This window comes from Natrix helvetica (assembly GCF_964273705.1).
Source record: "Natrix helvetica genome assembly, chromosome: 1".
NCBI lineage: Eukaryota > Metazoa > Chordata > Lepidosauria > Squamata > Natricidae > Natrix > Natrix helvetica.
Genome location: NC_138548.1, coordinates 39,945,482 through 39,969,420, shown reverse-complemented (window position 1 = coordinate 39,969,420; position 23,939 = coordinate 39,945,482). Strand labels below are relative to the sequence as shown.

The 23,939-nt window shown below is 38.7% G+C and overlaps 1 protein-coding gene across 4 annotated transcripts in view; it reads left to right on the top strand.

Moving 5' to 3' along the window:
- Positions 1-4,923: 4,923 nt before the first annotated feature.
- The window catches only part of PPP2R5C (protein phosphatase 2 regulatory subunit B'gamma), a 75,986-nt gene continuing 56,970 nt past the window's right edge, over positions 4,924-23,939 (top strand). The window contains exons 1-3 of one of the 4 annotated variants that reach the window (XM_081935677.1): positions 4,924-5,345; positions 7,254-7,319; positions 19,916-20,075. In XM_081935677.1, coding sequence (XP_081791803.1) covers positions 5,313-5,345; positions 7,254-7,319; positions 19,916-20,075 — 259 coding nt within the window. In that variant the 5' untranslated portion in view covers positions 4,924-5,312. Of the gene's footprint in view, positions 5,346-7,253; positions 7,320-19,915; positions 20,076-22,835; positions 22,879-23,939 lie in introns of those variants that run through there. The other 3 variants (XM_081935676.1, XM_081935675.1, XM_081935680.1) reach the window with 3 other exon arrangements.

Here is a 23,939-nt window from a genome sequence, read left to right as displayed (position 1 = left end):
TCTGTCCTCCCTCGAAAAGTGTCCTCCTACATGTCCTCCTTTTCGATATTTGAAGACTAATCTGTTGCGCGTTATGTGACGTATTTGTATTTGACGAGACCTTGAGAGAGAGCGCTGCGTGCAAGTGGCTTTGTTTACTTCTTACCGAAACCCAACACGGCACATACGCACGCAGTAGACTCACGGCACATTGGCAATTGAATGACTCACGGTAATTATTTCTTTCTCAGTGAATATTCAATTATACAGAGGTAAGTACAATTCACGTTTTATTAAACAGTTTTTAATGGTGGTTTTTTTTTAATTTCATTGCAAGTATATTGAACAGATATTGAATCTTGTGTTGAATTTTTATCTAAAGAAATGCTAGACATTAAAATAGACGACAATTGTCTCTTTGAAGAAATTAGAAGACTGAATGTATATTTAAATTCTGAAAAATTAATACAATGGGAAAATCAACATGTTGAAATTGATAAAAGATAGGTGGATATTTTCAACCATTTCAAAAATGAACATATTCCATGTGAACATTTATTTATACTTGTTCAATTTACGTTGTGCTGCCCTGGAACTAATGCAGCAGTTGAAAGAGTTTTTTTCAATTGCCAATGATTTTTCGACAAGTGAGAAATCAAGATTGAATGTTGATACTCTAGCTGCAGCACTTGCCGTAAAATTCAATATGAAGGATATTTCTTGTTCAGATATTTCCAATATATTGTTAGATGATGATACATTGACAAAAAATATTAATTCAATGGAAAAGTACTCATTTAAATAATAATTAACAGGCATGTAAGCATAATTACAATATAAAATGTTGCAAATGTTTTTATTATGCATATATCATATTTTAGTGTATTATTGTTGCAATGAATAAAATATTTCTTTTATTTACGATATATTTTTTCCAATTTATTTGTCCTCCTTTTCATTGTAAAAAAGTTGGTCACCTTAGCATTTTGGACAATAGAACGTGTTTTGTCCTCCTTTTCATTGTAAAAAAGTTGGTCACCTTAATGAAGAGATGCCTAAAATCCCTTCAAACCTCAAACCATTATAGTGTTGGTGGTAGAAGTCAGTGGTGGGATTCAAATAATTTAACAACCCGTTCTCTGCCCTAATGATTATTTCCAACAACCAGTTCACCAAACTGCTCAGAAAGTTATAATCGGTTCTCCCGAAGTGGTGCAAATTGGCTGAATCCCACCACTGATAGAAGTGTGGGTGCTGTGGTGGGTTCCTACAAGTTCGGACCGGTTCGGTCGAACCAGTAGTGGCTTGGTAGCCTGGATCACTGGAACCGGCAGCAACCTAGGCCTGCCACGTCCCTGGTTTTCCGGTCGGCGCCATTGGTGCTGCCATTTTTTTAGTTCTGCACATGCGCAGAACAATTTTAATTGCCCTGCGCATGTGCACGCGCGCAAAGCTTGCACACAAGCAAACCAGCAGTAGTGCCTGTGTGTGTCTCTGTGTGTGTGCATGTATGTGCGTGTGTGCATGCATGGGGGGGATTATAAATAACATGTTTCTAATCTTCTGCCACCATGTAGTGTGACTAAGAGCTGAATCTAGAATGACCTTATGCAGAGGGAGAAGGATGGATTATGCCCATACATTAATGTTTATTTCCTAAGGATGGGATCAGAATTAAGAGAAAGTAGAATTAATCCTATACATCCTTAATTGTTTGCCCATGTTCATTGCTGCTTGGTCTCTTGTCTGTTACATGGTACTGCTGCTTCTATACAAAAATAATAAAATTGTTGTATCTGATTTTGAAAACAATGCTATGAGGGTTGCAAGATCCATTCTCTGCTCCTACATTAAATGTCAATTCTTAATAAAAGGTTAGAAATTAGAAGCAGAAAGATAAAAATGTGACTTGGGTATAGAGTTGATGCCTCTTTGATGTCTAGTTGCTCTTTGAAAATGTGATTGATTTCTCAAAATATGTCTCTTATTATCATTTTGCTAAACATCAGATAAATGCACAAATAGATTTTTGTACATGTATACATGCAGAGGGTCAAGTGATTCACAGCGTCAAGTGATTTTTCTCCCTGTAGATTTTTGAATTCACATTGGGATAAATTGGGTTAGAATCTTGAGATCCAGCCTGAGGGCAAAATATGTCACAAGATGCATTTAGATTCATGTGTACCATGACCTTTATTTTCTCTGACAAAGCATACCTTTTAACAACAGGCTACAGTATTAAAAAAAACAATGATTCAACAATGTTTTGTGCCATATGCTATACCCTGTCATGTCCTTATGAGTTGTCGTGGAAGAGCAAGATATTTTTGCATTGTTTTTCTCCATTTAATCAATGGGGCAGAAATTTATTGCACCAGCTTTCTCAAACCTGACACCTTCCTTATATGTGGGGATTATAGTAAGATGTTCCAGCCACTGCAGTCCCCCATAAATAAAGGATATCCAACCAGAGAAAATTGCCTGTTTTGCTATTTTATTTTTCCTGGGGAAATTACAGAATATTACCCAGTAGATTGTTCTGGGAATTGCACTGTATTTCATGATGACAGTGGTCTATAATTTGTCCTACCACCGTAAAAGAATTGCTGTTATATCCCAAATTCTCTCAAGGACTTAATCTCCAAGCATGAACAAATGTCTCTGAACTAAAGTACATAAGATACAGAAGACTGAATTCTGGACTTGTTTGGGAGGTTATTTTAAAACCACAAGAGAAAGAAGTTACTTTTCATTTAGATACCTAGCATAGAATTTTCCAAAACTGATAGAAAGCAAATCAGGCTATAGTGTTTTCCATATTTCCCTTCATAGATAAAGTATTATTAGCCTCCATTCACTTACTCAAAGGAGATTAAACCAAGATTATCTATTTTAGTTAACAAAGCTGCTAATAAAGAGACCCACCAATTTAGGTTTTGTTTAGGAAGATTGATGGGTATATTATCCTGGCCAGAAATCTTTCCAGATTTTACTTTATTTTAAAAATAACTTCACAAGCTCTTCCTTAGACACTGGTTCTCACTGTACAAACTGCTTTGATCTGATGTTACTTGCTATATTCTTAATAGGCTGTTTCTGTCCATAGAAATAGATTTGAAATATCATGACTTTTCAGTGAAGATATTCAATATTCTGAAAAACATATATTCCTAGCAGTTACGCCAGGAAAGGAATGTAAAACAGGTAGTCGTCAACTTACGTCAATTCATTTAGTGACTGTTCAAAGTTACAGCAGCACTGAAAAAAGTGACATGACATTTTTCATACAACCGTTGCAGCAACACCCCATGGTCATGTGTTCAAAATTCAAATGCTTGGCAACTGACTCACATTTATGACCGTTGCAGTGTCCTGGGATCATGTGATCACATTTTGTGACTTCCTGATAAGCAAAGTCAATGGGGAAGCCAGATTCATTTAACAACCATGTTACTAATTTAACAACTGCAGTCATTCATTAAACAACTGTGGCAAGAAAGGTTGTAAAAGGGGGGGGGGGGGGAATTCACTTAACAAATGTTTTGCTTAGCAACAAAAACTTTGGTCTCAATTGTGGTCATAACTCAAGGACTCCCTGAAGATGTATGCAAGGAAAACATATGGGCATCTATTTCAGCCTGAACGATCTTAAAGGCATCCAGTACTGGGAAAAACCAGTATTCGCTTATGTTGAAATTGGTAAGCAGAATATTCGTAATTTTTACTGAATTCCATTAGTGTCAACCTGTTACATGGAAAATTGCAACAGCCCTGTGATACCTTAAAACATTTACTACACATATCCAGGTAGTCTTCGACTTACAACCACAATTGAGCCCAATGTTTCTGTTATTAAGTGAAACATTTGTTAAGTGAGTTTTGCCCTATTTTATGACTTCTTGCAACAGTTAAGTGAATCACCAAAGTTGTTAAGTTAGTAACATGATTATTAAGTGAATCTAGCTTCCCCATTGACTTTGCTGGTCAGGTCCCAAAAGGTGATCATATGACACTGGAACATTGCAACCGTCATAAATATGAATCAGCTGCCAAGTGTCTGAATTTTGGTCATGTGACCATAGGAATGTTGCAATGGTCATAAGTGTGAAAATCGGTCATAAATCAGTTTTTTCAATCCGTTGTAATTTCGAACAGTCACTAAATGAACTGTTGTAAATCAAGAACTACCTGTAATCTGATTAGATGATTAAATGCAGATTGTAAGCCAGAGGACCACCTGTTGGGTAACAATCAAATATACCCGTAAATTGTATTTTCCACATATTTCCTGCTGCAGCATCCTCCTGTAAAGTATAAGTGTCTGTTTCCAAGGACTACTGTAACCGGGCCAGGCCTTCGCAACAAATTTCTCTTCAGGTAAATTTCCCAGACTCCACAGGGAGATATGGCAGGCAGAGAGAGAAGCATTTACATCCACATCCCAGCTTCGTAAGTACTGTTTTTTGGAAGCTAAGATGCCTTTTTATTTTGCTCTGAGAAAGAAGGGAGAGAAAGAAGTCTGGAAGGACAATGCAGGAAAATGCTCAGAAATGAGAGGACAATTCACAGTGAGGACAATTAACCAGTGGGAACAGCTTTGCCTTCAGAAGTTGTAGGTGCTTCATCACTGGAGGTTTTTAAGAAAAAACTGGACAGCCACCTGTCTGAAATTGTACAAGGTGTCCTGCTTGAGCAGGGGGTTGGGATAGAAGACCTCCCAGGTCCCTTCCAGCTCTATTCTGACTAAGAGCGGGAAGCCAGCCGGCCGGCTTCCACCCGCCTCACGCTGGAAACCAAACGTCAACGTCAGTATTTAAACCACGCCCTCCAGAAGTGGCGGGGTGCGGGGGGAGGGAAAGGTGTGAGTGGGAGGAGGAAAAAGAACGTTAGAGCCACGTGATGCGGTCAAGCCAATGGGGAGGCAGCCTGCTAGCCCCGCCGTGAAGCAGGCAGGCTAAGAGGACTCTTGGCGGCGGCTACATTCTCCTCCTCCTCCTCTTTCTGCGCTCCCGGTAGTCGGAGCAGGGGGCGGGGGAAGAGAGAGAGAGAGAGAGACGAGTTCCGCGCGGGGTCTGAAGGAGGGAGCCAGCCAGCCAGCTAGCAAGCAAGTGCGGGAGGCGGGCGGGAAGGCGAGCCGGCTGGCTGGCTGGCCGGCCAGCCGGAGGAGTAGAAACAGTAGAAAGGAGAAGGGGAAGGGGAGGGAAAGAAGGCAGAGGCAACGGGGCCGGCACCACTGCCACCATCACACCTCCTCCTCCTCAGCTACCGTCCTTCCCGGGAGGCTGCGACTCCTCGGCCTGGCAGGCCCCCAGACATCCAATCGGTCGGCCATGCCGAATAAAAACAAGAAGGAGAAGAGTCAGGTCAGGCCCGAGAGAGGCAGCGTCGGCCGCGGAGTAGTCCCAGGCAGGAACAGGCCCTGGGGCTGGGGGGGGAGGGGGCTGGGGGGATCTATCTAACTGGTTGGGTGGAGGCAGACTGGTGGGCCTGGGGAGCTTGGGGAGGGGGCGCCCGAAGTGAGGGCTGCAATGCTTGCTGTGTGTGTGTGTGTGTGTACGTCCCGATTTACTGGGAATTGGCGAGGTTTGAAAAGGTTTGACACTCCCCTGCACATGTGTGGAAGGTATTACTTGGGAAGGAATCCTTCCCATCTGTAGTACTTTATAGGGCACTATTCATGTTATGCATACACTCTCACACACGAATTTCTTGTGTAAACTCATCGCCCCCCATTCCAGACTTGATTGGAATGAGGTGGGGGACCACGAAGCACGTGTTTGTACCCTGCGGGAGAGGGAGGGTCTCTTTTAGAAAGGAAAAGGCTTAGCACCGCGTAAGCTCTAAATCTGACAGTCCTTTTAACCCCAAGACTCTTTGTGCAACAAACTTAACACAGCTGCCACGGTTTTTTTGCAAGTGTTGTTTTAGGATGGTTTCTGGATGTCCTAAGTGTTCACTGACCAAAGAGGATGGGCTTATTTTGGAAAGTGACTTAAACTATAGGTGCTTAGATTGGGGGGGGGGGGAGTTCAGACTGGCAAACTGGTGTGGAAAGCACTAACAAAAGTTGATGTAGGGAAATCAGTCTTGTTATAATAATAAACTCACTTCAAGATTCACTTGTTATTTTTCTGTCTTTCATTTTGACATGTTTATGAAAGTGTCATTGAGCAAGTGTTGAGATTTAAGGTGCTGTTTTCCTACTGGAGCAGTGGGCAGGTATCATTCTATCTCGGCAATGGTGCAATCCTATGCTTGTGTACTTTGGAATAAACTTTATTGCTCAGTGAGTCTCATTAATTCAAGTATGCATACCAACGCTGTATATGTATTATGCATATGTATATGTATACTTTGTCTGCTGGCAAATAGAGATCTGGTATCCTATTATTTATTATTGAGTGAAACAGGAAGGTTCCCTTGTTAATTAATCCTGTAGTGTTGAATTCTATGGTAGCATCTCCATATATGCTCATAAATGCAAATGTTTATTACATATATTGTATTACTTTTATTAGAGTACTTTATATGCAACAGGGCCTTAACTGGTTTGCTACAATTCTATTTTTATAAATCTCAAGAATAAATATATAGAGAAATTTGTCTATTGGCTGAGGGCCTAGGGTTCGTGTTGGCACTTGCATTCTGAAGTGTTTTAAACACCACATATATCATTTGGTATAACTTTTTAAGTCCCACACGTGGAAGCTCCTTGGTAGGATACTTGAACTCATGTGACCTCTCCATATTACAAATTTAATTAGGCCTAACAGAACTTATAGAAAACTAGTCTACTGTCTTTGCTTTTTTTAAACTATTTCATGTTTTCTGTCAATGAACAGTGGTTTCAAAACTCTAGTGCTTGTTTAAAAGTAAATGCAGGCCACATATTCTGTTTGATGTAATGTCCATTTTTAAAGTTTACTATACAATACAATAGCAGAGTTGGAAGGGACCTTGGAGGTCTTCTAGTCCAACCCCCTGCCTAGGCGGGAAACCCTATATCGTTTCAGACAAATGGCTATCCAACATCTTCTTAAAGACTTCCAGTGTTGGGGCATTCACAACTTCTGGAGGCAAGCTGTTCCACTGATTAATTGTTTTAACTGTCAGGAAATTTCTCCTCAGTTCTAAGTTGCTTCTCTCCTTGATTAGTTTCCACTAATCCTCTTCTTGTCCTACCCTCAGGTGTACAATAACTAAATAATGACTTTCTAAACAAAATTATATTCTAAGTGCGCTTGAAATTTTCTTATCTCTGTCAATTTTAGGAACCTCCAAAAGTAGGCAAAAGTGGCAAAAGCAGCAAAGATGTACAAGATAATCTGGATATTGAGGTGAGTTTTTAAATTCTGGAAAAGTATGCTATATTCTATAAGATTTGAAAGATTTACAAGTATTTTCTTTTGTGACATCTCAATCTGAATTATCTGAGTAACTTTAAACCATTTCTCGCATTTCCTTAATCTAATATATGGATTCTAGGAATGATTATATTGGCTTACTTAATTGAAAGAATTATTACAATAATATACTAAAGGTGTTTTGTACGATTAAGAAAAATTACTGTATAAAAGCCAAGTTTATTATTTAATGATGTGTTGACAGATATATTCATGCCCACCCCTATTCCAAAGCACTTTTTCTGCTTCAGATTCAAGTGCTATGCATGGAAGGATGGATGGATGAACACCATACATAAGTTTCTTCTCAGTGTTTTCCTTTGTTAAGTTTTCTTGCATTAAACATCTCTGTGGGTTTGATAATATTTTCCCTGTTGTTCTACAACTCATATAGAAAAATCTTTTGTTTTGCTGGGGAGAGTTGAACTAAGGAGATAGAAGCATAAACAGAGATCCTATTGAATGTATATTTGGATTAGCTTCCATAGCTGCAATTCTTAAATTCTTAAAAAACCACAAAATGGTTAAGAATTGTACGTCATTTAGTATCGCAGGGCATTGTACATGCTGAATTGTGAGAAGCTGATAAAGTGATGGTTTAACATTCTAACACAAGCATTTTAAACATGGTACATATTTTATCTTTTGTAAAAGTACAGTAGAACCTGTGGTCACGAACGCGACCAAATCGGGTTCCAACCAAAAAAATCACAATTTCCCCTTCTACGTCAATTTTTTTGTAAGTGCCAAATGTCCAAAATTAGGTTCGGGTAACGACCAAATTGGTTTGTGACCAAAGTTATGGAACGAATTATGGTCATGACTAGAGGTTCTATGTAAATTATACATATGTACATGGGAATACTAATGTCCAGTTTGAAATTAAAGTTCTATGAAAATAGAGAACTTGCATATTCAAATGCAGCTTATATACAATACAATACAATACAATACAATACAATACAATACAATACAATAGTAGAGTTGGAAGGGACCTTGGAGGTCTTCTAGTCCAACCCCCTGCCTAGGCAGGAAACCCTATACCATTTCAGACAAATAGCTATCCAACATCTTCTTAAAGACTTCCAGTGTTGGGGCATTCACAACTTCTGGAGGCAAGCTGTTCCACTGATTAATTGTTCTCACTGTCAGGAAGTTTCTCCTCAGTTCTAAGTTGCTTCTCTCCTTGATTAGTTTCCACCCATTGCTTCTTGTTCTACCCTCAGGTGCTTTGGAAAATAGTTTGACTCCCTCTTCTTTGTGGCAACCTCTGAGATATTGGAATAATGCTATCATGTCTCCCCTAGTCCTTCTTTCTCTTAAGCTAAACATACCCAGTTCCTGCAACCGTTCTTCATATGTTTTAGTCTCCAGTCCCCTAATCATCTTTGTTGCTCTTCTCTGCACTCTTTCTAGAGTCTGGATATATATGTGTGTGTGCGCGCGTGCATGTGTGTGTGTGTTAGAGAGAGAGAGACCCCTTAAGAATCCTTTTCCAAGTAACAGATTTCTTGGATATACAGTGCAAATGTTTGACCAGTCAGTGCTGTTTATAATGAGTGAAGAATAATAGAATTAATTGAATGTATGCATAGACGTGCTTCAGACAGTAGAACGAAATGGGATAATGATAGGAGAGCTTCTGTTGGATCCAACAAAGGGGTCATTTACTGTATTATTGTGCGAACCTTGTGATCAGTCAGAAGCATTTGAGAAGCAGTGGTGTACAGATACTCATTTTCCTGAGCTCAAGAAAAGGCGCAGCCCAGAAGTTGTCAACAGGTATAGCAAAGGTACCTGCATTGAATCCAAAATTCTTGCCTGCTTCATATCTAAATGCCACACATTTCTAACTGCAAGCAATATTTAATAGTTGTTCGCTAGAAGCAATAATTATAGATATGGTAGATTGTAGTATATAAGAATTGTTATTACCAGCAGTGTCATTAATTTGTTCTGCCTTTTTTAAAAAAAAAAACCATGTAATTCAGGGGTCCTCAAAAATTCTAGGGCAGTGTCACAAGCAGTTTAGAATAGGCTTACTTTTTTAAACTCATCAAGTTCATACAGGCTATCCCTTTCACTGGGCAACCTGGAGCACACTTACATAGGTAAGCCGTTCTTGCCCTCCCTAGGTTTCAGGAAAGCTTCTGGAGCCTGGGGAGGGTGAAAACAGTTCCGGAACGAACCTCCGGTTGGGCCTGTTTTTCGCCCTCTATAGGTTCCAGAGGCTTTCCTGAAGCATGGGGAGGGCAAAAACGGCCTCCCCCGCCCTCCGGAAAGGCCAAAAATCAGCTGGCCGGCTCACACTTGCGCGCCAGAACTGAGGGCTGCTGTGCCGGCAAATATGGCTCTGCATGCCACCTGTGGCATACATGCCATAGGTTCACCATCACGGCAATAGGAGTTCAGTTGTTCCATGATCCATTTAACTTGTCCCCAGTGCTGCCACCAACACCTTTCCACAGTCTCTTTTTATATAAAAAGTCTCCCTTGACTCCTTGTGATTATATGGATATAATAGATGGTTATATATTATATAACTATAACTATAACTATAACTATAACTATAACTATAACTATATATATATATTCATAGATCAGTATGAAAAGAGAGTTTGATTGGCAACTCCCCGGGATCCTTTTTTCTAATTTCCCTATCGTTTAGATCTCTGGGATCTCCTCAGGGTGTTCCATTCAATTACTAACCCGGGGCTGACCCTGCTTAGTTTCTTCAGAATCAGCTTAAAAGTAACCGGGTGCTATGGCATGCTGTAATTCTGGCTTGTTTAATTTTGTCTAATTTTTGTAAATGCAATCTGAAACCTTCCTGTCTGAAAATGTACTAGCATATGTTATTTTCTTCCAAATGTTAGTAAAAAATGCCAGATTGTAAAGTCTAAAGATTGTCCGCAAATCAAAGGACAGAAAGAACAACTAATAGTAACTTACACATATTTTATTTATAGTATCTTTATAAATGATCACTGTTTCAATTTACATATCACTTTCTAAAAATATTTGTGCACTAGTGAAGTAAACTATTTCAGACATCGTGCATAGTTATATAAACATTAAAATGTGAGGTTTCTAAGACCAAAAGAAAATTTAATAGCCAAACTTGCAACTCAATTTGGGTGGCGGGGCAGGGTTGGAACTACATATGATGAGGTGTAATCCCAATAGCGGTCAACCTGGTATCATCTTCATTTTCTCAACAGTATCTAATAAAACACAATACAAGGCATCATATCTGATGGTTTCTAATACTTAGTCAGCACTAATCAAGTAAGGCTGAATTAGGTTAAACATACATATGTTTTGTCAGATGAGATACAGGACTGCAATTTTTGGTAGCAGTTCAGCAGCTACCTCTAATAATAATAATAATAATAATAATAATAAATTTGGATTTATTAGCCGCTCCCTTTCCAAGTAGGACTCGGGGCGGCGTACAATGGAGCATAAAACATAAAAAATATATAACAACACCAAACGTACATACATACACAACACACATACATACACGGAGGAGGAAACAAATTACATCAATAGACAGTTAAAAATCAGCTTTAAAATACCCCAATTGTAAAAACCCAACAAATTAATATTTAAGGACAATTTAAAAAACAGTTTGGAGGAATGGGAAAATTACGATTGCGATTGAGCCAGGCCGGATAATTGAAAGAGGTGGGTCTTCAGCTGTACACGGAAGGAGCGGAGATCGGAAGTAATCCTGATGTCGCGGGGGAGGTCATTCCACAGGGCTGGGCCCATCACAGAGCTCCTGGGTGTCGCCCCCCGACACTGTTTGGCGGACGGCACCCGGAGAAGTCCCTCTCTGTGTGCGCGAATTGGTCGTAGGGATGTGTGGGGCAGGATGCGATCCTGCATATAACTAGGCCCTGTGCCATGGAGCGCTTTAAAGATCATAATCAAAACCTTGAAACGCACTCGGTAGACCACAGGCAGCCAGTGCAGCTCGCGCAGGAGAGGTGTTACAGGGGAGTATCTAGTCCTCCCCATAATCACCCGCGCGGCCGCGTTCTGGACCAACTGTAGTCTCCGAGTGCATCTCAAGGGAAGCCCCATGTAGAGAGCATTGCAGTAATCCAGGCGAGACGTCACTAGCGCATGGGTGACTGTGCGTAGGGCATCCCGGTCCAATAAGGGGCGCAATTGGCGCATCAGGCGGACCTGATGGAACGCCCCCCTTGCCACGGCTGTTACATGGTTGTCCATGGACAGCCGGGCATCCAGGAGGACGCCCAAATTGCGCACCTGTTCCATGGGGGCTAGTTGGACGCCCCCGATGGCCAGAGATGGAAGCACCTGGTTGAACCGGGAGGCCGGAAGCCACAGCCACTCCGTCTTGGAAGGGTTGAGTTTTAGTCGGTTGCCATCCATCCAGACCCGTACGGCCTCCAGACACCGGGACATCATTTCGACGGCCTCATTGGGGTGGTTCGGAGTGGAAATGTATAGCTGAGTGTCATCAGCATACAGATGATATCCCACTCCAAAACCACGGATGATCTCGCCCAGCGGTTTCATATATGTGTTGAACAGGAGAGGCGAGAGCACCGATCCCTGTGGCACTCCACATGTGAGTGGCCTCCGGGTCGAACTCTGCTCCCCTGTCAACACACGTTGCGTCCGACCAGAGAGGTAGGAGCCAAACCACCGTAAAACGGTGCCCCTGACTCCCAGCCCCTCTAGCCGGTGCAACAGGATACCATGGTCGATGGTATCGAACGCCGCCGAGAGATCTAATAGGACCAGGATAGAGGAACAACCCCTATCTCTGGCCCTCCAGAGATCATCAACCAATGCGACCAAGGCCGTCTCCGTGCTGTGCCCGGGTCGGAAGCCGGACTGGCACGGGTCTAGATAATCATTTTCCTCCAGGTGACGTGGGAACTGCTGTGCTACCACACTCTCTACAACCTTCGCTAAAAAAGGAAGGTTGGAGACTGGACGATAATTGACTAGGTCCGTTGGGTCCAGGGAAGGCTTCTTGAGCAGGGGCCTCACCACCGCCTCTTTCAAGGCGACCGGTAGAGACCCCTCACCCAACGAGGCGTTCACCAGGCCCAGGAGCCAGTCGCGCGTAACCTCCCAGGATGCCAGTACAAGCCAGGAGGGACACGGGTCCAATAAACATGTGGTGGGTCGCAGACGTCCACGCAACCTGTCCAAATCCTCGATGGCAACCGAGTCAAACTCCTCCCAAAGCGGTCCCTCAAGACTCGCAACGGGCGTCTCTACTGAACCACTGAAAGGGGTCCATCCCATCCGGATTTGAGCGACTTTGTCCTGTAGATAATTCCCAAACTCCTCTGCTCTGCCCTGTAGTGGGGCTTCCCGTGGTCTCTCAAACAAGAGGGAACGGGTCACCCGAAACAGGGCGGCAGGGCGGTTATCTGCAGACGCAATAAGAGCGGCGCAATGTTGACGTTTGGCCGCTCTTAATGCCACAAGGTACGTCTTCAAATAGGCTCGTGCCTGTGCTCGGTCAAATTCGGAGCGGGAGGATCTCCAACGACTCTCTAGGCGTCTCTTGTGGCGTTTCATCACCCTTAGCTCCTCGGTAAACCAAGGTGCCAGGGTGGTTCGTCGCCGCAGGAGAGGCCGCAAAGGCGCCACCCGGTCTAGGGCCCCGGTAGTCGCACTATTCCATGCGACTACCAGGTCCTCCACTCGGGGGCGGGTCAGGTCCACAGGAGGTGGCCCAAGTTCCGTCTGGAACCTATCCGGTTCCATCAGGCGCTTGGGGCGGAACCATCTAATACCTTCCAGTTCCGCCTCCTCGCGGCGGGGGGTAGCACCAGGGAAGTCCAGCCGGAGAAGTGAGTGATCCGACCATGACAGGGGAATAGTGTCTAGATCCCCTATTCCCAGATCACTCGTCCACTGGCCAGAGACAAAAACAAGGTCCAGGGTGTGGCCTCCCTCGTGAGTAGGGCCCTGAATTAACTGGGTCAGGTCCATGGCTGTCATGGAAGCCATGAACTCCCGAACCCCCTCAGACGCTTCTCCCATCGACGGCAGATTAAAATCCCCCATCACTAAAAGTTTGGGGGTCTCAACCGCCACCGATGAGATCAGCTCAAGGAGTTCGGGCAGGGCCGCTGAAGTATAGCGAGGAGCCAGGTATACTATCAGCAGGCCCAACTGCCTCCCTGGGCCCCATCTCACGACGAGGGACTCACACCCGGATGTCTGCGGCACAGTGAACTCTCTCGGCTCTAAGTCTTCCCGGATAATCACTGCTACCCCACCGCCCCTTCCCTGGGCCCGAGGCTGGTGAAATGCTCGATAACCTGGAGGGCACATTTCCACAAGGGGTAGACCTCCCTCGTGGCCCAACCAGGTCTCGGTTATTCCGGCGAGGTCCGGGTCCCCCTCCAAAATTAGATCGTGGATGAGGGGGGCCTTATTGACAACGGACCTCGCATTGCATAACAGCAGTCTCAGGCCTTGGGTCTGTCGATCCTGACCACCTAGTATGCAGGGGTTGGTACAAACGACCGGGAATGACCAAAAACCCCGGTCTCCCAACCGACTACGTGCTCTTAAACTGTCCTCGCACCTGCCCCTCCCCACGACCGTTGGTATTAAGGTGCCCTGCACAGGAATGCTTTCTTCCCTCTCCTCCCCCACTCCGCTCCCTCCTCTTTCGACCACACCTAGGTGCCTGGCTCTTCCATCCCTCCTAACTCTGCCCTGGTTTCAGGAAAATTTCTGCATGCTTCATGAAATGAGGATTGTTGTCACAATTTTTTTTGCATACTCAGATATCTAAAGCCAAATGTTCCTGTTATAATGGATACTGTTTTATTTTATTTACCATGGTAGTCTGTTAAAATTAGTATATTTGGGGGGAGTTTTGACAAACTGTTAGAAATATAGAATGACTAACTTCCTTTTTCTCGGCAACTATTATTGCATCATAAATGTGATCTCCATATACAGTAGTACCATTTATTGCCTTGCTTTGGACTAATTGAGATCATTTTACCATTTTGGCACTTGTGCACAAGCACTGACTTCAACTGCTCCATTTCTTGTTTGTCTTGTCCAAAGAAAATCTTGTGTTTCTGATGTGAATTGACCCATTCCAGGCCTTTTACTTCACTCATTCCCAGAATGCCAATGTTCAGCCATGACATTTTTGCTCTGACAGCATCAAGCTTGCTTTGGGTCATATCCTGATATTCCACAGACTAAGAACATATATACCTTGGCAGATCTATCTTTTCTTTTGCCTGTGGATATATCAACATGTGGACATCTTTTCAGCTAGGCAGTTACCTGGAAATTATAGATGTCCAATATTAGCTTACACAAAATATAAAAAGTGTTATTTTTTTCTGGCATAGCTGAGAAATTGCTTAGGTTTTTTTCTCTGCAGTCTTACTTCTCTTGCAGTAGATTTATTAAGAAGAAGCTAGTAATAAGCAAGAGATTAATTCATACATAAGATGTGAATGCCTAATTATTTATGATAGATTACTTCACATAATATGCCTTTGCAGAATACTTTCGCATCCAAACTGCCAAAGACACCATTGAGCTCTTGTGCAGAATGAAGAATATTGGGGGACTTCGTATTTGTGAGATATTTAGCATTTACAACAAAGCATTTAATGTAGGGTTCTATAGGTTACATCTGGAGATGTTATCTGCATTCTGGCATTTGCAAGCATTAAACCATAAACGTCTGGCTTATAATTGCCATATTTTACATATACATTAGACAAGACCCTAAAAATCTAATATTAAATTAAATTAAATCATTATTTTTCTTTTCTTTTCTAGATAAGCAAAGGAGAGAGAAATTTGTGATCATGTACTAAGACTTCAATATTAGAATTGGAATTTCTATTAACATGGATATTAGTATGTCATTATGTCAGGGATAAATTATGATAGGGAAATAGTTTTCATCTGGAGTTTCAGGTTGCCTCCTGCAGCATTTAGCAGGGACTGCAAATTACAAATCTGAATATTTAAATTGTTCATGACTTACAGTATAGTTATCTAGCCTGTTCTTAAAAGCCTCCAGTGATGGAGAACCCACAACTTCCCTAGAGAAATTGTTCCACTGTAGTACCGATCTTATCAAAAATGTTTTCCTCACATTTCAACAAATTATCATCACACTCCCTGAAATTCTACCCCCATATTGAATAGCAATCTGAGAACAGAACAAAAAACTCTGTTTTTTCTTCTATTTCCACAATATTGTTTTATATAAAAATTCTGCCCTTTCTCTGTACTGTATTCAAAATAATTCAGCAGTCCTGCGGTAGAGAAAACAAAGCTCTTACATTTATATTCTGGTTGCTATTTTTTTGAGGGTACTTATTAAATTACTTTTTAGCTCCTGTAATCTCTTACTGTTCAAGAGCTGATAGATGTTTATTTTTGAAGAACTTTTATTCATACCATCTCCAGTTCATTTTGAAGTAATATAATGTATGTTCCATACAGGATAATATTACTTCTGGTGTTTGTCTAGGCTGATATGGCAAACATACCTTTTTCTGGATAGCTTTGGTTAACTAGGAAATATTTAAAATTGTGAATATTTTTACCATATTTTATATGCCTCTGAAGCAGCATACATTTCATTTTTGATACTGAAATGCTTTTTCAACTTTTTCATCCATGATTATAGCATTGCTTTATTCAATTATTTAGTGTAATGTAAGTGTATTTTTTCACAACAAATTGGTCAGAGTTAAGTGTGGTATAAAATTATAACATGTTATTATTTATTTTGTCCAACTTAATTAGTAATCAGGTCTTTTTTAATGTTGATTATCAAGAATGGGGGAAAAGTGTTACCTTCATGTCCGGGGCAGAAGTTTATATTTTAAATAATCCCTTCTATTAAAACTATGTTTTTGCAGAATACTATGCAGAATACTATGTAGTGTTTTCCATTGTGAAAGAAGTGGTGGGGAGGGATTGATCTTTAATTTGCATTGTTTCCTGGGCAGCATATATCAGTTTTGACCTTGATAGATCTTTAATTTGCATTGATCTTTAATTTGCATTGTGATCTTCAATTTGCATTGTTTCCTGGGCAGCATATATCAGTTTTGACCTTGATAGAGGCAGAATTGCACCTTTTTTTCTTATTTTTTTATAAATAATTTCTCATTGTTATCCTCCAAATTATTCAATATTTGGAATCTTCTCTATTAATTCCTTAAATTTAGTAACTAGCACAGTTGAAAAGACAATTAGATCAGGGCCATCTTGGAATCTTCACTTTTGCTAAAATGGAGCTGACTTTTTTTCCCTTATTTTTGCTACCAAGTTCTTACACATTTTACCCAATTCAAATCCAGAATTGAAATTATGGCGTTGTGTATTCAAAAATAGAGGCGTTATTGTTTCTTCATCCCAGAATGCAAGAAGAAAATTGCAAATATTATTACAACTTACTACAACTTTAACATGTCACAGCAGTAGCAATACCTAGCCATCATTGGCTGATGTCAAGAATATGAAAAGGGTCAAGTCTAATCAGAACCTGGGTGAGAGATTTCCAGAATAAGCTATAGATTAAAGTAGGATATGTGAAAAGAAAATCTGAAATAAGGAAATGGTTAAAAAAAAAAACCAACACTTCTATATTGTTGCAAAAAATGCTCTTCCTGGAATTCAAGCTTGATTCGAAGGGATATTTTATTGACTGTTTATTCTAAAATACTATGGCTATGTGTAATTTCTTGTATCATCTTAGTATTGTTTTTAATAATGTTTACTATCCATTGTAGAAGTTTTCCCAAGATTCTCACGATACCCTTCTTTTGGGTGTACGTTACATATTGGCAGCTAACCATGAAGTGTATTTGAAAAATATACTATGTTAAATAATGGTACAGTTTTTGTGAGCATTAAGTGTTTCTTTATGTGTCATGATTGCATGTGAGATTTAAAAAGTGAGCAGGTCTTGCACGTGCTGTTTGGGAAGCCTTTTGTGATATTATAGGAGGCTACAATACAAGGGTAAAGTGAAAAGTTGCTCTCTTTTTTTGCTTTTTGAGTGATGGTAGATTTATAGGAATAGTGAATGATTATTCAAACCAATCTTGTATAATGAAAACAAATTATCATGAATGTAGAATCTTGACTAAGATGAGTTCAAATTCATCATTGTCATATTTGCTTTGGTATAGTTACATTTTTGTATCCATAGTTGTGAGTTTAATTCCACAGTTATGGAAATTAATATTTTAAAGAATTAGACTGAATGATCAGGACCTGTAATTTACTTCTTATAAATAAACACACACATCCTCAGTCTTTAAATTAGAATTTAAGTAGTGATAAACTTAAGTATCTCTAAGTAGTTTATCGCTATTAAATTTAAGTTATAAGCCCATGCCAAACACCTTTCCTCAAATGGCTGAAGATTAGGAAAAAAGAAATGGTTTGGGGAATAAATAATTTTTCTCAGAAATTTCCTTGAAGTATTCCTTTCTTGAGCACATATAAATAATCAACTTTGAAATACCCTGTTTCCCTAAAAATAAGACCTCCCTGTATAATAAGCCCAATCGGGCTGTTGAGTGCATGTGCTAAAATAACCTCCCTCCCTGAAAATAAGTCCTCCCCAAAAATATTGCAACACAACAGCAGCCATGATGTGGCCATGCTCACTGTCTCCTGCACCTCAAAAATAATAAGACCTCCCCCAAAATAAGGCCAAGCACTTACTTTGGGGGGTCAAAAGAAAATAAATCCCTGTCTTATTTCGTGGAAACACGGGTAGTAATATTATTTCAGTACTTTGCTCTATAGTTTGCAATAATATTGCAAATAAAATTAGAAAAATTCCCATTTTCAAATATAAAATTCATTGTTTACACAACAATTATAAATAGTTGTATATGCCAAAATTTAATATATTGTAAATCTAGTTTTCTCCATTGGAGGTTATTCAATTTTTATGACCAGAGGACAATCTAGGTTTATTGTGAAAATAAAGTCATAGTTTTGAAATAAGTACCCTAATGCAGGAATCCCTATCCTCTTTGAATCACTGGTGCTTTTGAGAATGTGTTCTGGGCATTCTCCCAAAAAGTTCACCTTGGAAGACAAGGCCAGCCACAAAATAAGTTGATGTGATTTAAAGAGAATATAAAACAAAAAATTAAATCAAAAGGCAGACATGAAATCCGAATGATAAAACAGAAACTTATGGTTTGTGATCTGCATAACGTTATAGCCAAATGCATTTTGTTCAAGGCTTAAGGATAATACTAGGAATAAAGATGATTCTAGAGCTGGTTAACAGCAAGAGAGGGGCCTACCAGCACAAATTTCAGCACTTATGACTTATTAATGAGAAAGTAATATATATAGAAAGAAAAATTGTTCAATTTAAATAGCACATTGAAAGGCTTCCCTGAAAGTTAACACTTTTAAAACACATTTTTCCAAGGAACCCATGAAAGCAAAAGAGCTTTCACTTTTGAAAGCTTGGAAGCATTTTGTTTCTAATATTGGGATGGATAACAATAACCACCCTGTATTAGAAATAAAGGCTTGAACATGACTATTATCATGAATTTCAAGATAGCCGAAAAAAATATTATTCTCGCTGAAAATGGGAGAGTATGCGTTATTGACTTAATGCTATAAGATATGTAGCTCAGGGTTAAACTCTGGGGTTGTGGGTGCTATTTGATCTTGGTGGCTTTCTTGCAGATGTTTTGTTACCAACTAGATAATATCAGTGCTACACATAATGTTACCTAGTTTGGTAATGAAACAGCTGCAAGAAAACAATCAAGCTCATAACACCAAGAATCCCATAGCTATAAGGTTTATTTCTAAACAAAAAGCTTGGGAAAATTGAATCTTGTTGGAATTTTGCATGAGCAGGAAACCAAGTTCTTGTCGCTTCTGTGCAACCATAATTTTCATCTTCCTCTAAAGCTGTAACTTTTTTTGAAACTCTGTGAACCAGCTACTATAGATATTAAACACTTCCAGTAACTTTCGTTACTTAGTCTGTTTTAAAAAATATGAATAAAAGAGAAAAAGAAATCAAAATATATTAAAAGCAGTTTGCACAAATTTAATCTCCAAAATTGTGTGATGGTTTATTTTGTAATCCTGAATTGCAAATAGAGAAAACTTAAAGAAAAACAAACATAGGATCATACTTCTTTTCTAAAGAAAAATGAACAGTAGACATCACCATCTTTCCCAAGAACCTTTATCTTATGGATTTTGATGATAATATGGCATTTGTTCATTTACATCAAAGCTTCCTGACTTTGCTTCCTATCGCTGTGTGCCATTTCCTTTTAGGCTTAGGCACAAAAGCCAGCTGTGTGATCTTGGGCCAGTCTCTCTCTCATCTCTAGGAAGATGGCAATGGCAAACCACTTCTGAAAAACATTGTTAACAACATTAAGTGAAGTTTGCATCAATAAAATCTGTTGCTGCCTAATTAACATTCTTTTTAAGAAGTCTCACAATGTTTTGCTTTTTAAAAACAGGTCTCGTGCAAAAAATCGAATACTGTATCATCTGCAACACAGTTATCTAAAAGCAAAGTAACTTCTACACAAGCTTCAGCAAAGAAAGAAAAACGGCAGAGTTCTTCAAAATTTAGTATTACGAGTAATAGAGAACTCCAAAAACTGCCAGCTTTAAAAGGTATTTGTATTTTTTTTCACACAAATCATATGCAGGTGGAGATCCCAATGGATTGGGATCACAGTTAGTCAAGCCTGTGAGATATTAATTTATTGTGGATTATTTTTTCCTTAGTTGTCTTTTTTTATTTTGATTTCTTATTTGTGTTATGTTTATATGTCTATTTTTAATTACTTCACTAATGTTTTTCACTTGTTCATCACTCAGCATCACTTTGGCATAAGGGGCAGACATAAAAATTGAAATAAGTAAATGTTGATTGTAAAATGGCAATATAATGTATTATTGTGGATTCCTTTAAGTTTTACAGCAGAGCTTCTGACCTTTTTCCTTCAAAGATCAGATCTTCACACAGCATCACAGAGCATTAACCAAGTTGTTCATACACTATTGCTAAGGAAGTATAGCAAGATTTTGCTTTAGGGCAGAAGCAGCAGAGTATGGTCCAAAATTCATCTAACATGCTGTGATAATGTCCAGAAAAAAATAGCTGAGAATTTATGCTCATCAAGGAGTTAGATTTAAAGTAACAAATTCATACAAGCAATTTAGTGTGAGGCTGTAGAATTTTAAAGCATAATATATGCAGATGCCAGAATGTATGATCACACTTTTGATATGGAGAACACCTATGAATACATTTTGATTGACTGCCATCAAATTGTTTTAATAGGAATTTTGTAGAATATGCAAAACACTCAAAATTTCCAAAAATTCTTACATAGAGGAAAGCATTTGCTATATTGATGTCTATGAATAATTTTATGAATATGAATTACAAAATTAAACTTTCTTGAGGTTTTAATTTTACATTTCTAGAAAGCATGTTCTCTTTCTGCACAGCATCTTATTTTCAATAAGCTAAAATTGATTCTGTAATTCTTCAGAAAAAGAGGCACTGCTCTTCCATGAAGCAGCCAGGTTTTTAAACATAAGACTAGCAGCAAATAAACAGGACATAACACAACAGCATAGGATTAATGATACTATAACCTATTTTATAATTAATTATTTTAGAAAGGCTTGATGGTACATGCTAAGACACTTGTCACTTACAATTTCATGCACAGAATTATGCTTTCTGAATCTCTTTACTATGCTGACATAATGCAAATAAACAGATGCCATTATTAGGAATAAAAAGCTTTTATATATTGGGCTGATAATCATGGGATCCTTCCAAACAATGAGAAAAAGAGAAATAAGATCTAGTGAAGGCATTTTGTGTAGTTTGTAAGGCATTAATTTCTACAACATGCCAAAGTGAAAAGCAAACATTTGATAATGAATTATAGTAATTGTCTGATTTCTAAATTACTAAGATAAAATCTGGAATTCTTTATTTTTCATATGAAATACTTGTAATAATGAGATCTTATCTTGAATGAACCTAAAGTGCTGCAATTTACTTGCTTTGTGAGATACCTTCTATACCAGTACTATACATTGCAAGTTCCCTCTTTGACAAGGCACCAGCAAATTCCATTGTAAGTTACACCAAACTTTATTCAGGTCAACTTTTGCTGCTCACACAACAGGAATTCCCCTGCTTGCTTTTCCCTATGTCATACAGTATGTTCATAACTGCTTTTGTGATTTTGAAAGTGGACATCATCGTATTACTGATATAATGACTGAACTGTGGTGCTGCTTCTTGATCACGATAAACCAGTGTGCTGTCTAATGGATATTTATTTCTAAAATATATTTACCCTTGTCATAGTTGATCACTAAAAATAATCATGGTTTCTGGGTATGATTGTTGATTTCCTTAAAAAAAAAGCCAAGCTTTGATCAGAAAATTAAAAATGGGAGAAGGAAGTAAAACCATGGATTACACACAACTTCATGTGTGGAACAGTGAGGTAATCACAATGCATCATTATTATACAGTGTGTTTTCTCTGTATGTTTAATACTTTCAAATTCTGTGCTTGTTCAGTTAAAATAAAAAATAGGTTTGATTTCTCGCCTGAGGCTGTAATTAATATTATCTTGTGAGATAATATTGGTCTGTTGAACCTAAAAACAGTTTTCATTTCTTCATGGTTCAGTAATGCTTGACAAGTAGTACATGTGGCCTTTAGTTTTAATGTTATAACATGAATATCTCAGATAGTTTATCTGAAAGAGATAGAGAACAGTGAATAACAAAGGAAGAAAATGTGTGGAAAATATTTTTATAAATATTTATTGTTTATTTTGCAAAAATCCTGGATCTGGATTATCATTAACCTTACTCTGTTTTGGAAAATGGGTGCAGAGAATGTAATTTGCTCCAAGTTACACCATCTTGGCAATATTAAGTGTTAAAAGCTATCCATTAGACTGTATGTATTGGGGTTTTATAGAATTTATTACATGATAAATGCAGATGTCCTACATTTATTTCAAAACCTGAGTTACAGTCATCTAATTTTTCTCCAGTCCAGTTGTAAAAACAAAATATTCATATTTAAATGAAATGAACTGGAGAAACTTTCTTCTAGTTGCTAGTATTTTAGACAATCCAAAAATGTACTATGAATTTTTTTTTCATACAGTCTGATGGAATTGCTGCTACTTAACACCAATTTTGCATGTTGAATAATGGGCATATATCTCCTACATTATAAACCCTTATTAAATCAATTTTAATGTTTTAATTATTAGAGAGTCTGTTTTGGGACTGATTTTGCCTTAAAAAATAAAGGTAATCACCTGGCTCTAAAATGTATGTTATATATCCTTCAAAGTCCAGCTCACTTTTTTTTCAATTCAGGACTTGAAAAATGGATGCACCTTTCATAGAGGTCAATTTTAAGGTAGGCAGCCATTAAATTGTGCCTCATGGACATGAGCCCGTATGTTGATTTTAACTCTGTATTTTAGCCTTTTTAAGTATAGGCTAACAACAGTGTTGAGCTGAGTTATCTGTTGTGTTTTGATTAGAATGGCTGCATGTGACATGCAAATGACTGATAGCCTATTTAATTTTTTAGAAAGCCAGTATTGCATGTGCATCAACTCTCTTTTTAATCTGGATGAAAAAAATAATTGGGAAGTGGTAGAGACAAAATGGATAAGCACATTCTAAATTTTGAAAAAAATGTTCAGTGTACATGATACTGAGATGCTGAGTTTCTTATTTCTATGTGCCTTCATAGAGTTTTATTATTGCTCAGTTAAATGCTATTATCTGGAAGAATATATAAAACTTGAACCACATTCCAAAAAACTTCTAATTTGACAATTTGTGTGTGTGCATTGTATATTTTTGGTTCTGTGTGGCTTTTGAGACTACTACTATCTTGACAGTACTAGCTTTGCTTGTTTATGTTTTTAAACAGTGAACTCTTTTTAAGAGTCATTGGTATTTTATTTCACTTCAGAGTTTGATAAACAACGAAATTTAATTTGCAATGTAGCATACTTAGGAAGATAACTCATATTTACTATAAATGGTTTGCTAGAAAATAAACTGAAATATAAGAGATATTATTTTAAGTTGCTGTCCATTTTCAAGAAGCCTAAGCATAATTTAATTTTTGACCACTGAAAGGCAGATAATGGCTAGATTTTTATATCATGCTAAGCTGTAATAGTGCTAGGGCTTCTTGAAAATGCTATTTTCACATTGCTATAGTTTATTCAATAAACTGTGATTCAAAAATCTGTCTTAACACTGATTATAAGTAATGTTAAATTTAACTTACAGTATTCATTTTCATTACTCAGATTGTATGAAGTTCCTGACTGATACCATCATACACACTAAAAAACTGAATAGACATATATAGTTCTGCAAACATAGCTATCCCTTGCTAAGTCTCCATAAGTCTACAGTTGTTCATGAACAGATTACAACATAAGGGAGGTGGAAATT